Here is an 18,180-nt window from a genome sequence, read left to right as displayed (position 1 = left end):
CAATGCCCTGACTTCAGAGTGGGTATAATTCTGCAGAAACAGGACGCCCCGATTAATAATCTGGCTGCCACATTCTGTACCACTTGTAGCATCTGAGCCATCTTCAAGGAAGCTCGCATGCTATGGTACTCCAGTCGTGAGATGATTAGGGAATGAATCACCATTGCCTATATGATGTCTGGACTCGCTGAGAACGTGCATGAATGATATGCAGCAATTGCACAATTTAAGGCTCACCAGCATACACTCTTAAAGACAAGGGATTTTTGTTAACATCTTTTCTTTCCTTGGTTGCTCTTGCTCTCTCTTGCTGGGTTTCTTAAAAGATTAAAAAAAAAAAAGGTTAATTTTACATGGGATTCCCCCCCCCCCAGTTTTGGACCTCAGTGAAATTTTTATTTATTTATTTATTCATTTATTTATTTATAAATCAAATTTATATCACCGCCCAACTCCCCCACAGGAAGGGACTTTTGGTGTAACAGAAAGTGTTGGTTAGCTGGTTGTTAAGTAAGTTCCAAATACATTGTTTCCTCTTTCTGAATCAAAACCATTGCTTCAGTTGACCCAAATTCCAGAAACTTTCAGAGTTGTGGTTTCTACAGCATAGAATAAAGACTTGGTTGTGGATTCACTGTAGATTCCTTGCAGAGAAATCTGTCACAAGAAAACCAGACTGGTGCTTAAACTTCAGGGATTTGGTACTTAAGAAAATTTGGAATTCACAACTTGGAGTTTTTTTCCCCTTTAAATAGCATGCTTTACTTCCAAATATTTTCAACTGTATTTGTTCTATTAGGAGCCACCCCCGTTGGCATCTGCAGTGGGGACAAGGAGCATCAGATTGATGGTTCCTGCACACCCAAAAAGATCAGAGAGTGTGACAGGATGCCATAATTTAGCTTTCATCATTCAAAAAGATATTGTAGATGCTGCTGTGCCCCTTCCCCTGAGTTATTCTGAGTGCTTTAAAGTTTGATACTGCTGGCACCTTTGAATGCAAGTATGAATTCTCAGGGCCAACATTGGCTCAGGGTGCTGCTTTGCCTAGAATTGCCTAGCACCCAAGCCGGCTTATTTAAGCAGAATTTGAATGGCTGCATCTGAATACAGATTGAATTTACCTTGTATCCTCTAATAACTCATCCCAGCAAGAAAATAATTCAGTTAATGTATCTTGACAAATCATGGGTGTCAGCATTTGAGATGAAACAAGTATAAGAAGAATTAGGAGTGAACCAGTAAGTGCCATGAGAAACAAAGCACAGCTTCCTTCCACTTATTATTATTATTTTTTTAAGTTCAAATATCCAAGATGTACTAAATAGTAATTTAACTTAGGAGTACTCACGTTCAGTTGCTTGCTGGGGCAATACATAAATTAAATTATGCTCCAGCAAACTCTTAAACATAATGAGAAAGGTGACAAAATATGAGAAAAAAGGGAGCTTGCTGAGAGGTAAGCAAAAAGAAATTAAGAAGACCAGGATTTTATGGTGGTGTGCCTAAATGAACCCAGAAACTGTTCATGCTGCCCATGAATAGTAAATCTGGAAATGTTTTCGCTTATTTCTCTTTTTAAATATAACACATCTTCTATACCTGAAATACAAATCAGATTACTCATGCTTTCAAAAGAGCATGGGAAGCTACCTTATTCCAAACCAGCCTTTCTAGCCCAATATTCTCTGTTCTGACTGATAGTAGTTTTCCAGATCAGGGATGGGTGGCATGCGATACTCTAAATAAGTGTTTCTCAACCTTGGGAACTTTAAGATGTGTGGACTTCAACTCCCAGAATTTGCCAGCCAGCATGGCTGGCTGGGGGATTCTGGAAGTTAAAGTCCACACATCTTAAAGTTCCAAAGGTTGAGAAACACTGCTCTAAAATGCTGCTGAGCTTGACTATAGTGTAATAGTGAGAAATCATGGAAGTTCTAGTCCAACCACAGGATAAGATCTACATGCTTCCCATCTAGGATCTTAAGCAAAGTGAAAATTTTACCCCATATTCAACTACCAGATTACTTGAACTAAAAATAACAAGTGAATTTGAGAACATCTACATCAAAGCATATGATCCCTTCCCAGCTGTGTAATGGAATGGTTTTGTATCAAAATGTACTTTATGTAGGGTCTAACATGCCACTCCCTGTCTTCTGAAGGTGGTGCTGAAGTGGTAGAATTGAATTTAACATTTTAAATTCTTTAAAATTTCAGGTGGCAATCCAATATTTCAGTGCTTAATAATCCATCTGCAAGTTGAAAATCCATATTGTAAAAAATGTTTTGAAAAAAGCCAACCAAACTTGAGTACATATACTGTAGGCTTACACCTCATGATACTGGAAGAAAGTTGAATTTGCTAAGCTAAGAAGGTTGGACATTGTATTCAATCACATGGTGCAAGAGCTCTACCCCAAAATTTTTGACCAAGGCTTCTTTGCATGGAGGATGTAAAATAATTTAAAATTGGGTGAAATGATGGGATTGTATAATTATACATTTAAATGTTTAATACTACTTCCAGATAAAAGAGGACTTAATTCTGTATTTCATGTTTTCTAGGGTGCTCTCTTGTTCTTGGCTGCTGCAACTTAGGAAAAATTAAAGCATCACATATACCTTTTTAAAATGGCATTTATTTATTTATTCCTAAATTCATGATCTGGTGACAAATGCTGATGTAAAACTGTGCAATTATTTTTTATTAGAGTGCTCTGTTTAGCCTTTAACCTACCAGAACAAGCATGGGTTTGGCAAAGCAACTTTTTTTTTTTTACCTAAAAAGAAAAACACATTCATGGGAAGGTTGGCTTGGTCAGCTCTTATTCTTGTGTTGCATATAATTTACGTGATTTATACTGTTTTAAATTGCAGTTCAAAAAAGGTGGAAGAGGATGACTTTGAAGATTTCACAACAAACCAGAAATGGGTAATGTCTCCAAAAACTCATGACACTGATGTGACACTGTTGTTAAACAAGTTGCTGAGAGAATATGATAAAAAGCTACGACCAGATATTGGAAGTAAGTGCTTTTTTCCCAATTTCTATAAATTACATATCTAATTGCAGATGGTTATTTTCACTACAATGATCAACCATCATGACCTGAAATGTACACTTACTGGTGAAGTTTTGCTTCAGTTTGATTAGACCTAGTATGAAAGTATAAAGATCAAGCTTCGAGTATCACAATAAAGTGATATGCATTTGAATATGAATTTATTTATTCATTACATAATAATATAATTATTTATTCATCCATATTTAGATTCTGAATATTGTAAATTTTCATTTCAACTCCACCTCCAGAATACTCCAAAAGTATGCTGTTATGATTGAAAAATGTTAGAAAAAAAAGATCATGAATATTAACAGGGAATTTAGCATATTTTCCTAAATGTAAGATGAAGATGCTAAGAAGAACTCTCAGGAGTGAGCATCTGGTACTTTTCTGGAAGCTGATGGAGTCCATTTTCCAACATCCTGGACATTAACCATTCGTACTACAGCTGATGCTGTTGAAGTCCAATAATATTTGGAAGGACAGAGGTGGCCCATAACTGGTAGAGATGTATAAAATGGACAGCAGTGAAGAGACAGTTGGTACAGATAGTTTTTAAAAATGCTTATTAATTGAATCAGACTGGTAGCAGTTAAAAACTGAAGTCCAATTAACCCACAATCATTATTATCATGGATGTATAAATGGGCATTAATGTAAAGCCTCTTTAAAAAGAATTAGACAAATTTGCAGAAGATTTGTCTGCAATTATTAACCATGGTAATTAAGAATGGCATTTGGTTTTAGAAGTAATATATCTGTGTGACAAAGTATGCTGAAGCATAGCTTCTTTTCATTCTGTGATTCTAGGAAGGTAGCTATATTAGTCAAAAGCAGCAAAAAGAATAACAGGCTTGTGACAGCTTAAACATTCAGGGTTATTATGATTTAAGCATTTGTGGGCTGATAGCATTTACTTCATCAGATGCAGGATGTGTTACCCTCTGTTGACAGAAGCATTTGCACAGTTGTATACACACACACACACACCTGTGCAAATGCTTCTGTCAACAGAGGGTAACACATCCTGCATCTGTCTCCTCTAACTATTATAGCACTACCAATATATGCTTGTTTATATATATATAAACAAAAGGCAGCAAGATGCAAAAATAAGTGACAGTTATATATCTGAAAGTGAAGATATGCAAGGCAGCCGTTGTAAACGTTTTTTGAAAAAGTTTTGATCGGAGCATTGAGTTATTTGTTCTTCACTTATTTTTCCTACCAGTGCAATCCTTCCCAATCCAAGTCATATCCTCATGCTTAATTTGCTCTGATGAGTTGATTATAAAGATGAGTCTTTTCACTGCAAGCTTACTTTGATCCTGGTTTGGTAAACTGGCAAAGATAACAATGTTGTTTCTTGAAACGCTTTGGCTAAACAAAACTGGGCTTATTATGCCCAAGAAAGAATAGCTTTAAAATTTCTTTTCCACTAATAAGGGGGAAGAGAGAGAGAGAGAGAGAAAGAGAGAGAGAGAGAGAGAGAGAGAGAGAGATTAACACAGCTTTCCATTGAACTCTCTTCCTCTTACAGATTATGGTTAGTAGAAATGGAATTGTTTACTTCTGGCCAACTGTTGACTTATCAGACCATGTTCTGCAGTCTTGGAATTTATTATTTATTTAAGATTGCTTTTATGTTGTATTTTAACTGCTGTTATCTTTTCGGTAAACTGCCCAGAGTTGCTTTTTAATGAGATGGGTGATGACAAGTTTGATATATGAATGAATGAATGAATGAATGAATGAATGAATGAAGGCACAGAAGCCCGATCTTGAAAAAGACCCCAGTGCCAGCTGTGTCCCAGATCTCCTCTAACTATTATAGCGCTACCAATGCCATCAGGGGTCTATACTTGCTCATCTTTCACTGTGCTGTAGCCATAATGTTGCTAGTAATATTCTCTATTTTCCATTCTGACAAGCAGGCCAATGGATGGATGGATGGATGGCGGACAGACAGACAGACAAACAGACCCAGATATTAAAATATTTTTTTTAAAAAGTAACTACAGTGCCCAGTGGAAAAACATTTCAGCTGTTGATGATTGTGGTCAGACTTAAAGGTTTGATTCCATGTGGTTTGAAAAGGGGTATTTTTTTAAAACAAAAAATCTCACTCTAAGTTTCTAAGTTTCTCATTCGAAAAATGTTGGTACTATCACCTAACCTCTGCTTTGTGAAATAACCACTGACAATAAACATTCTGCATTTTACATTGTTTAAAAACTCACAAATTGTGAATGAACAATGTCTCTGTGTGTGCATGTGTGTATGCTGTGTTAATATCTATTCATAATTCAGTTTAACATTTTATGCATCTAATGAAATTGGCAATTTTTTGTGGATGGACCTAGGACAAACGCTAAAGCTTTTTCTTCTTAAAAAAAATAGGACGGTGTAAACATGTTTTAAAAATAGGAAAGAAAACCAAACATGAATGGGCTCATGAGAAATGGATATATTTAGTATTGCTTTTAGGCTATGACTTCTCTCCCACCAGAGTAATGACTTGTCCCCATTCTCTAAGCTTTCAAAAAAGGAATTAGGAATCAATTTATTGAGTTTGACCTTTTAAATTGCTTTAGATTGTTTTCACATTTTTAAAGGGTTTTATTATTGTTTTCTATGGCTTTGCCCAGCTTACTATTCCCTGCTTTGGAGAAAAGATGGCATAGAACCATTATTAATACATAAAATCAATAAAGAAGTAAAGAGAAAAATGTCCAGTGAGGATGAAAACTAGAATTCTAGCAACAGCAATGTAGTCAGATTGCAAATGCTCTCCTAGCAGCTTAGCAATTAGATATGAAGCATGCTGACATTTTTCTCAGATAACCAAATTAATATGGGGCCAAATAACAAGGTTCAAACAGAAGAGTCCAGGGAAGCTATCATCGATCAAGAACAGAGAAATCTGGAACAAATTCAGTGACTCTTAAGCATAATGTGATTTTTTGGGCTTTAATTTAGCTCAATGTGAAACTAGCTATTTATTGCTGAAAAGCAATCAGTGATGCTTGTATTTGTGTGTGTGTGTGTGTGTGTGTGTGAAACCATGGTGGGGAAGGGCTAGATTTTTATCTGTGTATGAGAAAGACTTGGATGCTAGATATATAATGTCATTGCTAGTTTGTTATTAAACTCAATCCCTTTTAGGAAATGGCAATTTTATTCAGCTTATAAAAATAATAGTGTTTTCAATGCCGAGGAATATATATTTTAGTCTTTTATTTATGAGTGAACTGGCTACACAACAGTTAATATTCCATGTCACAATATGCAGTGCTAGACTTACAAGCTTTTTAACACCAGCTTTCCAAGCTTTAACAATAACATAGTTCACAACACTAGGAAGATTTGCAACAAGATTTCAAGAGCAATATTTTAGTTTATCGTGTATAGCCTGCCTTTCAGGCCACTAACTTGGAAATAGATTATCTCTTACACATGAATCTCAAATGAGCAGATAAACTGGTCACTTTTAATGTTACAGAAAATAATCAAGTCATAGTGAGTTTCAGTAAGGTGACTTAAAGTCACACATTTTTCCTAACATTTAAAGATCATCTGTTGACAACATAATTCTTATTATCTCATAGCATGGATTCATAAATCTGGGCTTAGACTGAAGACATAAATTATGTGGCCTCTTATCTATTCTAATTAACAGGCAAAGGGGGGAATATTGTTCCAGGCAGCATCAAGATTCTTAAACTGCAACCAGGTTTTTGTAATGTATCTGTCATTTTGATTGATTGATTGATTGATTGATTATATACCATCAAGTCAGCATTGACTCTTAGTAATCATACAAAGACCTTCTTCAGAATGATGTGTCACCGATCTGGCCTTTCAGGTCTTAGCAGGGCACCCATGAACCTATTTTACTTGTTACAAATTCCTACAAGCTGGAAGAAAAGAATACTTTGGAGTATGGTTGAATGCATCGAAGCAAAATGTATCCTTGAGAAACTCAATATCCTACTCCTTCTATTTTGTTTTGAAAGGATAGAGTATGACGGAAAATAGAAAGTTTACTATTTATTCACTATTTATTTATCCGAAAGAAACCAGGCACACCAGGGTTTAGAAGACACCATACCTGAACCTGCAGAGTTGGTCTTCAATCCAGACTTTGGGTACTGGGATACTTCAACATTTATGCCATGATTACATCATTAAAAACCTTCAGGAATTCAGAGATAGCTAAATTGACTTCTTCATTCAAAGAAAAGACAATATCTCTGTTTATTGCTGACTGGAAACCCCTTATCGACTTTGCATGAAACAGAAAAAAATTTAACTTATGATTTATGGTTTTGATGATTAGACAGGATAGATTATAGAAAGAAGAGAGTTAAGTTGTAACCATAGAATATTGTAAGAGGTAAATTTATAATTGTACTTATAACTGCTGTAAAGAAGATTGGAAGATATTTCTTTGTATCTTTTTTCTTTCCTTTCTGTTTTCCTTTTACTTTTTTTCTCCTTTCTTGCACTTTTAGCTTTCTTTTTGATTTCTTTCTTTCTCTTTTCTTTTTCTTACTTTACATTAGTTTCTATTAGTTTTTCTCTTCCTTTCTAAAAGTCTTTAATAAAATTTTTATTTATTTATTTCACAGCCATCCTAAAAATGGTTGAATCAGGATACTTTAGCCCCAATTCATACAATAGAAACTATGCTTTACTTGGTGTTATTGGGTGGTTGAGATGTGACTGACTTGAGGATGAGGTCATGTTACTATTTCCTTCTTAAGGATAAATTGCTAGTTGGTAAAGTTCAGATATAGAGGTGCTTCAAAACTTTGCATGGGTGGGAGGCCAATGAGAATGGCCAGAGGAAGAAGGAACATAATGTCGAAGGCTTTCATGGCCGGAATACAATGGCTGGTGTGGGTCTTCCGGGCTGTGTGGCTGTGTTCTGGAAGTTTTGTTTCCTAACGTTTCGCCAGCACCTGTGACCGGCATCTTCAGAGGGCAGGAGCACAGGCAGGAGCAGTTCTCTCTGTGCCCAGGGTGATGTGACCCTGTTGTGGCTATTTATAGAGATCAGCAAGGGTGCCTGAAGGGGGTGGGGTGGTGGGTGGTGGAATATAATGGTTTCTTGATGGTTTCTGTACATAATTTCCTTTCCACTGAAGACCTCATCAATCTACAATCTGCCACTACCTTTTAGGGAGTATATCTTCTGGCTTCATCTCCCCAACTTTGATGTGTGATAGAGATGGGACTCTCATAACTTTGTTACTTTAGACAATTACTAGATAAGAGGAAAAAGGCTATACTAATACCTATAGCTGCTATGGCAGCTATAAGGCACTAAGGTATGTGACTAGAGGTATCAGCTTTTCCTTTTTTTGGAGATAAATCAGTTTACAAGGTATAGAGAAAAAAATAATTAAAAAGAAAAAATTGTAGAAAGACTCCTTTTAGCATTAAAAATTAAATGCAGATAATAAGTGTTGGAAAATATAAATCACAGAGTTGTTCCAATCTGGGAATCTAGCAGCTGCAAATGAATAGAAAACAACAGCCAAAAAGATATATCAGAATATATAAAAGTAAATAGAAGAATTCTGGCAGACTACAGGACGGTGTTCTGCTATCCCAGCTTTGGAAAATAGAAGATGCCTCAGTTTAGTGATTCAGGTTACAAAGACACAATAACAACAACAAAAAACCCTTCAAGGACAAATTCTTGTATTCATGCATGGGTGAAAGAAACTGACATTAAACATCCTTTGCCATTTGGAACAGAAAGAAATAAAATTACTCAGTAGCACACAAAGCAAAGTTCTAAGTGAACCTTTCCTTAGATTTCTACATGAAAATAAAAGCTATCTCAGTTTTAGTCATCTGAAAATTCCTTCTTCCTGGAATTTCTACATAAAACTGAGGCTGGGTGAGAATAGTCAGCTCTCTTCTTTCACTAGTACTCGCCTTCTTGCTTTCCTCCATTTCCCCAGAGATTTGCCTGTAGTCTCATTCACTAATAAAGCCCTTCCTATCTAGGAAGATGGAAGAGTCCATGTCCTCTAAGAATTCATGTTGACTGAAACTGAGATGTTGTGTCTGTCAATTAGACTGGTCCCATTGTGAAGTCAGGTTTAAAGCCTGCCTTTCACAACAATGTGTAGGGTAGATAAATGACTTGTGGGATTGACGCCATTATTCCTAAGCACTCTCTTCTACTGATGAAATTTTGTTTACCAATATTCCTCAGACCTTAGACAAATGAAGCAACAGGGATGATGGCTAGAGCAAGATGGAAAACCTGACTGAAAGTAAACTAGAATTTCCTTTAAAGCAAAGCTATATGATCACATGGGCCATGCTTTGATAATTTCCAAGCTACACTACAGTTATATGTTCTTCAAAGAACTGTATTTAAAAAAAATGGAGAAAAAGTTCATTCAGTTTTTAATGGCCAGTTTATTGACTGGACTTGCTGTTCTGAGCACATTATTGCAAATGCTTAAAGAGAGTGGGCATCCAGGCTTAGTGTGAGCTCACTTCAAAATATTTGGTTGACTTATTAAGGTCTGAAATGCTCCAGGTCATCCAAAGATCTCCTTTTCCCATATCACTTTGTGTATAAGTTCCAGTTATTAATGGAAATGTTGCTTCAAGCTCCTCATGCCATCAGATGTTAAGTGAATTATAACTGAAGATTGGTCTTATTCAATATTTGGAACTTCTTCTCCACAAAACATTTTCTGTCACGTTATTTTATTTATCACTCTGGTACCAGGTTGACATGAATATTACTCAGTTGAAGCAGGAAAATGATGTTTAAGCTTTGGACTGCTTTGGTGTAATCCTTAAACTGTACTTTAATTTTTAAATATTCTAATATACAATTTTTAAAGATGGTATCATTTATTATTTTATTTTATTATAAAAATAATATACTATAGTTATAAAATACTAACTTGGATACTTGATGAGAAAAAGAAGATATAAATATATTAAACATATTATCTGTAAAATCAAGAGTCTCCAATCAGTAGCACCCCATTCCTACTGAATTCAACTTACTTTTACTGTATGTTTTTCAGATAGCTCTCTCACTTTTATACAGCAATATAAATAAAGCATACTCCTCTTTTTTAAAATGCCTTCTCCTATCAGATGTTGGCTATCAATAATGCTCTTTATTATTTGATTTGATTGTAACAAACAAGGACTTTGCATTTTGCCAAGCCATGAATAGATTTTTCAGCAGGATATGTTTTATTTACCCGTATTGTGTTTCTCTTGAATATTGTCTTGTATTGAACTTAAGTAGTTGTTATTACTTGCTGTGTTTCATGTGTCCTAAATTTTCCAGTTTCCTTTTCTTGATGGTATTTATGATTTCCATATATTTATCCATTCTTTGGATGAGTCATATTTCTGCTGAATGTACATTCAACTCATAATATTTTAAATCATCTTTTACAAATCCACCTTTCAAAGGCTTCTATTATCTTGATAGTCACTTGGGTCATTATCCATGTTTTGATTTTACTACATCTCTATCAGCAGTTATACATCTTTAAATTTCTTCATTCTATTTTTTTAATTTTTAGTAAAGCTTAAATCAAGATACACAAATTTATTTATTTGCTCTATATTTTCTCAGTTCATGTATAGTCTATAAGCATTCACTTGTAATTTAAACTATTTCCATTTATCATGAACATTCTCTAAGTCAACAAACATACAATAACCTTCCCCCTCCCCTCGCATTCATTCATTTCTTAATCGTTTGCTGAACAGGTGCATACCTCGCCAAGCATAAAACTGCACTGCATTTTCCAGATTTTACTCATTGTCACATTGTATACCCTTTCAATCAGAATTCTGCCAAACACCTTTTCAAACATGCTTAACAAACTAATCCCTCTATAGTTTGGTATTAATTCTTGCTACCTTTCCTTTTATATATGGGGACAATAATGACATTCTTCCAATTCTCATTAAACATGTTGCACAGCAATTCCGTAAGCAAACCATATTTATATTTTATCATTTTTCTAGTTATTCTATCTCTCACTTCAGTTTTATCCTAATCATGTCATCATTTTTATTCTTAATTCCATTGATTCTGCTAAAGGATATTTCTTTAGCCCCTTTATCTACTGCTAAAACATTTTTTCTATCAAAATCACTTTGTTTCTGCTTATTGTAATCTTAACCATTCCTCCTCTCTTTGATCACAATTTTGTAACTATCTTTTTTAGCCCTATACATATACATTTTTAGCCCTATACATATATTTTATCTTTCTTGCAGCAGCCATTCTTCTATATGCAATTTTTCTAATCCTCAGCCTCTTTTACTTCGTCTTTCTACCAAACCTACTTTTTCATACCCCTGTTCAGCATAACTCCAACACTTCTGTGCCTTCAACTTAATTCTTTCCACTCTGTTCCAAGCAGATTCCCCATAATTTTTCCTTACCTCACTTCACCATTCATTGTAGTTGGAAGATAAATCTATCTTCTAATACTTTTGCATATTGGATTTGTCCTTTCTCTTCCTACAGTTGTTCTACTTTCACTTGTTTCTCTCACTTCTTTCATTTTCTTCCAAACTCTTTTCCCAAGTTCTCATTCTGACACCATCAAATAATCTTCTGACTCACTTTCCAAATCTCTCATCCCCCTTGTATCCTTCACTAATTCTTTCAGTCTTTCAGAATAATCAAATTAAACATGCTTTTAGATTAATTCCTTTGCCATGTGTACACATGAAGAGATTTATGCTTCAATCACATATTCAAATAGAATACATCTTTTTCTAAGTAGTTGCTCACCAAACAATCATGATTAATATTCATTCTTCAGGCCTGATTGCTTTTTCAATGTTCTTGACTCATTTCCACCCATCAATTCATGTTACCTAAGATAATAACATTTTAGCCCAGGTTGCATTCATTCAGAATAATCAGCTAAGGCTTTTACACAATGCGTTTTAGGAAGATACAGAAAGAGTAGAATAGGGTACCAGCCTTAGTAATACTCATGCCATATGCAGCCTTCCCTGCTATAGGTATGGACAAAATACTGGTTGGCTTGGGTACATTTTGGTCAGCATGCCATAAATGCAACTAAAGCCTCGTTTTACCCCAGGACAGCTCTTGTTTTTTTTATGCAAGTTAGTATATCTCTAATCCAAAGATTACTTTGCAAGCCAGCATACAGTTGTCTGCATTCTACAGTAAGGGGCTACATGCAGTATATTGAGACTCAGGCTACCTTTTCTAAATAAATGCATCAGCAAATCATTTTGGAAACTGAAAGACAGTTCAAGAATTATGTTGGGGTGGAGTTGGGGATAAAGTAGGAGGGAAGTTGAAAACATTATGTTATATACATGTGCTACATAAGAGGTGCTGTTCTTTATTCTTTTCTTTTTTTGTGTGCCTCTTCAACCAGTCTTGACTCCTGAGATTAATTACAATACTTTTTTTAAATCCCAAGCTATTACTGTACTACAATTTCATAGCATGGACACAGCCAGTCTTCTTGTCCTCAGTGCCAAACAGACTTGTCATAGTCAACATCCCAGAGCCTATAACTATGAAGTTTTCTTGTGGTTTCACTTTCAAGCTCAGTCATGGAAAAGGGCAAATGAGTGACTGAATTTTCCTTGTTCTATTCTATTCGGATTTAGTCATTTTGTAAAATGAGCTTTCTGGAGATGCTGCCTCTAGATCCCAAGAGACCAGAAAGTGGGCCTAGCCAGACGTTATTTTTGTAATGATCCTTTAACCTAGAATTTCACTGAGAATTAGTTGAGACATAATTCCAAGAACTGCAGTAATGCCTAAAAATCCAAAACCACAGCAATTAAACTTGTTCTGAGAAGCTGCCATGTTCAAAGTTTCAGGTGTTGTCACTGAAATTAGATGGATCTGAAGCAAAACTTTTTTTCTTGAAAGTTGTTTCTAACTTGTGGCCATATTTCCGATATAGTTGAACCCTAAGGAATTGGAAAAACAAAAGTAATGCTCCCCCTGGCTGTTTTTGGACCTTGTCTTCAGTTCTGAACATTCAGAATAAAGTTGTTCACATAAAGAAAATATACTACTTAGCTGTATCAGTCAACTTTCCTCTGCAGATTATGGCTATAGTCAGTGATGTGGGAATATAGTAAACTTTGGAAACTAAGCCTAGATTTTAACTGCCACCAAAGAAATTGATTTTGTTTTTAGACTTAAATTCTAGCTTTAAATACTTCATGTATACCTTTATAGATGTTGTTTAACATTCCTACTCTATTTAAGATGTAGTTTGTTTTTAACTTAACTTTTAGTTTTTAGTTAAAAATACATTTTAACAGCACATTTTTAAAATGATTTAACATATCCTAGATAAAAATAATACTGTTTTATATGACATAGAATAGAAAATGTGCATTAAACAACAATAAATAGCACATAAGAAAGTTTGGATCAAAATACCAGCTTCTCTTTTTGTTTCTGATTTTTCAAATTCAGTCAGTAAATTGGATTGAGATTTAGTCATTCTCTGGACTTAATTTAGTTATTCAGATCAAATCAATTTTGATTTTGATTTCAATTTGTCTTTCCTAAATTTTGATCCGACCTAGTATAATACATTTTTTAAAAACTGCCATGCAAAAATAGTAGGTCCATCCTTTTACAGCAGAAGTATCTCCAGATGTGGTGCTTCAAATGTTGCTGAATTATTACTTACTGTATTGCTCATGATTGGCTACCTTGGCTTTATCTGCTGGGATTAATAGTTCAGCAACATCTGGATAGCAATAGGCTTAATAGCTCTAATTTTCAAGCTGGAAGTCACAGTCTTCATAGCTCCTATTGCTTGACTCAATATTAATTTGCAATTCAATTTCTGAAATTCTTTCCAATATCATAGCAGGATAACTTTGGTATGTCTGGATGAGTCATATCCCTAACACAATTGAAGATTGTTTTTCAGTATTTTCAATCATGGCAAAGTTTAATGATATTATTTTATGACCAACAAGAATGTTGTATATGTATTTTCATTTTTGAGAAGCGTGATTATACTGTTTCTAAAAGATTTTCTTTACCTGGCATTTTTGTTCATAGTATAGTAATTAAAATGCCAGAGGAAAGAAGAAATAACCTTTTATAACATTGTACTTCCAGTTTAAATGTGTCAAACATACTGCAATGCCATTGATGTAATCTGGCAAGTACACTTATATAAGCCTTAATTTGATGTTCAAACTTGTGTTCTATCCCTACATGCATTATTAAGAGCACATACAAATGTGCAAAATGGATTGCTGAACAACATCTGACACAAGGCTTCTTAAACAGTGCTTTGCCAGTAATGTAAAGAAAGAAAAGTGGAACTTAAAGGAAAACAACAATAACAGCAAAAACATAACACCAGGATCAAAAGAACATGGAGAGGTTAGAATTATAATATAGGAAAAGATGGATCGATAGAATGAGAACCAAGGCCAATAGAACATCTTATTCCACATGGTGGCCAAGTAGACATTCATGGGTTTACAAACAAAGAAAACATATTTATTTATTTATGAATATTTATATATTTACATCCCCTTCATGGATCACTGCCTTGTTGTGGCGAAGGGGCTTGCGTAACTCAGTGAAGCCATGAGCTATACCGTGCAGGGCCACCCAAGACGGACAGGTCATGACAGAGAGTTCTGACAAAATGTGGTCCACTGGAGAAGGAAATGGCAACCCACTCCAGTATCCTTGCCAAGAAAACCCCATGGACAATGTTAAAAGGCTAAAAGATATGACGCCGGAAGATGAGCCCCTCAGGTCGGAAGGTGTCCAATATGCTACTGGGGAAGAGCGGAGGGCAATTCCAAGTAGCTCCAGAAAGAGTGAAGCGGCTGGGCCAAAGCCGAAAGGACGTTCAGCTGTGGATGTATCTGGAAGCGAAAAGAAGGTCCGATGCTGTAAAGAACAATATTGTATAGGTACCTGGAATGTAAGATCTATGAACCAAGGCAAGCTGGATGTGGTCAAACATGAGATGACAAGATTGAACATCGACATCTTGGGAATCAGCGAACTGAAATGGACGGGAATGGGTGAATTTAATTCGGGTGACCATTATATCTACTACTGTGGCCAAGAAACCCTTAAAAGAAATGGAGTTGCACTCATAGTCAATAAGAGAGTGGGAAAGGCAGTAATGGGGTACAACCTCAAAAATGACAGAATGATCTCAGTGCGTATCCAAGGCAAACCATTCAATATCACAGTCATCCAAGTCTATGCCCCAACCACTGATGCTGAAGAAGCTGAAGTTGACCGCTTCTATGAAGACCTACAACACCTTCTAGAACTAGCACCAAAAAAAGATGTCCTTTTCATCATAGGGGATTGGAATGCTAAAGTAGGAAGTCAAGGAGTAATCGGAATAACAGGCAAGTTTGGCCTCGGAGTACAAAATGAAGCAGGGCAAAGGCTAATAGAGTTCTGTCAAGAGAACAAGCTAGTCATAGCAAACACTCTTTTCCAACAACACAAGAGACGACTGTACACATGGACATCACCAGATGGTCAATACCGAAACCAGATTGATTATATACTTTGCAGCCAAAGATGGAGAAGCTCTATACAGACAGCAAAAACAAGACCAGGAGCTGACTGTGGCTCAGATCATGAGCTTCTTACTGCAAAATTTAGGCTTAAATTGAAGAATGTAGGGAAAACCACTAGACCACTCAGGTATGACTTAGATCATATTCCTTGTGAGTACACAGTGAAGGCGATGAATAGATTTAGAGGATTAGATTTGGTAGACAGAGTGCCTGAAGAACTATGGACGGAGGTCCGTAACATTGTACAGGAGGCAGCAACTAAAACCATCCCAAAGAAAAAGAAATGCAAGAAAGCAAAATGGCTGTCTGATGAGGCTTTACAAATAGCTGTGGAAAGAAGGAATGTGAAAAGCAAGGGTGAAAGGGAAAGATATAAGCAACTGAATGCAGATTTCCAGAGAATAGCAAGGAGAGATAAGAAGGCCTTCTTAAATGAACAATGAAAAGAAATCGAGGAAAACAATAGAATGGGGAAGACTAGAGATCTCTACAAGAAAATTGGAGATATGAAAGGAACGTTTAGTGCAAAGTTGGGCATGATAAAGGACAAAAAAGGCAGGGACCTAACAGAAGCAGAAGAGATTAAGAAGAGGTGGCAAGAATACACAGAAGAACTATACAAGAAAGATCTTAATGTCCCTGATGTCCACGCTGGTGTGATCACTGACCTTGAGCCAGACATCCTAGAGAGTGAAGTCAAGTGGGCCTTAGGAAGCATTGCTAACAACAAAGCTAGTGGAGATGACAGTATTCCAGCTGAGTTATTTAAAATACTAAAAGATGATGCTGTTAAAGTGCTGCACTCAATATGACAGCAAGTGTGGAAAACGCAACAGTGGCCACGGGATTGGAAAAGGTCAGTTTATGTTCCAATTCCAAAGAAGGGCAATGCCAAAGAATGCTCAAACTATCGCACAATTGCACTCATTTCACATGCTAGCAAGGTTATGCTCAAAATCCTACAAGCTAGGCTTCAACAATACATGAACCGAGAACTACCGGATGTACAAGCTGGGTTTCGAAGAGGCAGAGGAACTAGAGATCAAATCGCCAACATTCGCTGGATCATGGAGAAAGCACGAGAGTTCCAGAAAAATATCTACTTCTGCTTCATTGACTATGCAAAAGCCTTTGATTGTGTGGATCACAACAAACTGTGGCAAATTCTTAAAGAGATGGGAGTACCAGACCACCTTACCTGTCTCCTGAGAAATCTGTATGCGGGCCAAGAAGCAACAGTTAGAACCAGTCATGGAACAACCGATTGGTTCAAAATAGGGAAAGGTGTACGACAAGGCTGTATACTGTCACCCTGCTTATTTAACCTATATGCAGAGTACATCATGAGAAATGCCAGGCTGGAAGAATCACAAGCCGGAATTAAGATTGCAGGGAGAATCATCAATAACCTCAGATATGCAGATGATACCACCCTAATGGCAGAAAGTGAAGAAGAACTAAAGAGCCTCTTGATGAGGGTGAAAGAGGAGAGTGCGAAAGCTGGCTTGAAACTCAACATTAAAAAAACTAAGATCATGGCATCTGGACCCATCAATTCCTGGCAAATAGAAGGGGTAGAAATGGAAGCAGTAACAGACTTCATTTATTTGGGCTCCAAGATCACCGCAGACGGAGACTGCAGCCATGACATTAAAAGACGCTGGCTCCTTGGGAGGAAAGCTATGGCAAGCCTAGATAGCATATTAAAAAGCAGAGACGTCACCTTGCTGACAAAGATCCGCATAGTCAAAGCTATGGTTTTTCCAGTAGTAATGTATGGCTGTGAGAGCTGGACCATAAAGAAGGCTGAGCGCCGAAGAATTGATGCCTTTGAACTGTGGTGCTGGAGAAGACTCTTGAGAGTCCCCTGGACTGCTAGGAGGTCAAACCAGTCAATCTTAAAGGAAATCAACCCTGATTGCTCATTGGAAGGATCGATAATGAAGCTCAAGCTCAGATACTTTGGTCACCTAATGCGAAGAGAGATCTCTTTGGAGAAGACCCTGATGCTGGGAAAGATTGAGGGCAAAAGGAGAAGGGGACGGCAGAGGATGAGATGGTTAGAGAGCATCACTGAAGCAATGAGCATAAAACTGAGCAAACTCAGGGAGGCATTGAAGGACAGGAAGGCCTGGCACAATATGGTTCATGGGGTCACGAAGAGTCGGACACGACTTAACGACTAAACAACAACAACAAACAATATATTTACATAACTACAATAGATTGTCTTGCCATTAATCCTTTATGCAGAGGTATGCTGCCCCTGATGAGGTAGCATGTAGTTGATGTGACAATATGGAAAAAATCCCTGAAGAATATGTTGAACAAAAGAAAAAAGTAGCAAAACATGTGGGGGTGGGGGATGGGGGGGAAATCAGGTATAGGAAACATTAGGAGATGCACTAAAGAAGAAACTGGGAATACAAATGGCTCCAATAAGAAGGCCAGGAGTGAATGAAAGGAAGCTCCTACAGCCAGTGAATGGTGAACATACAGAGGCGCAAAAAAG

The 18,180-nt window shown here is 36.5% G+C and overlaps 1 protein-coding gene across 1 annotated transcript in view; it reads left to right on the top strand.

Annotated features, from left to right (window-relative positions):
* The window catches only part of GABRG3 (gamma-aminobutyric acid type A receptor subunit gamma3), a 380,486-nt gene that overhangs the window by 6,975 nt on the left and 355,331 nt on the right, over window positions 1-18,180 (top strand). Inside the window, exon 2 of the mRNA XM_088145007.1 lies at window positions 2,881-3,029. Coding sequence (XP_088001133.1) covers window positions 2,881-3,029 — 149 coding nt within the window. The remainder of the gene's footprint in view (window positions 1-2,880; window positions 3,030-18,180) is intronic.

The sequence above is a fragment of the Python bivittatus genome, unplaced genomic scaffold (genome assembly GCF_059951505.1).
Source record: "Python bivittatus isolate LINGU-HERP-01145 unplaced genomic scaffold, Pbiv_v1 ctg000350_np1212, whole genome shotgun sequence".
NCBI classification, from domain to species: Eukaryota; Metazoa; Chordata; class Lepidosauria; order Squamata; family Pythonidae; genus Python; species Python bivittatus.
Note: the sequence above shows the minus strand (reverse complement) of the source record. Positions and strands in the feature narration are given on the sequence as shown.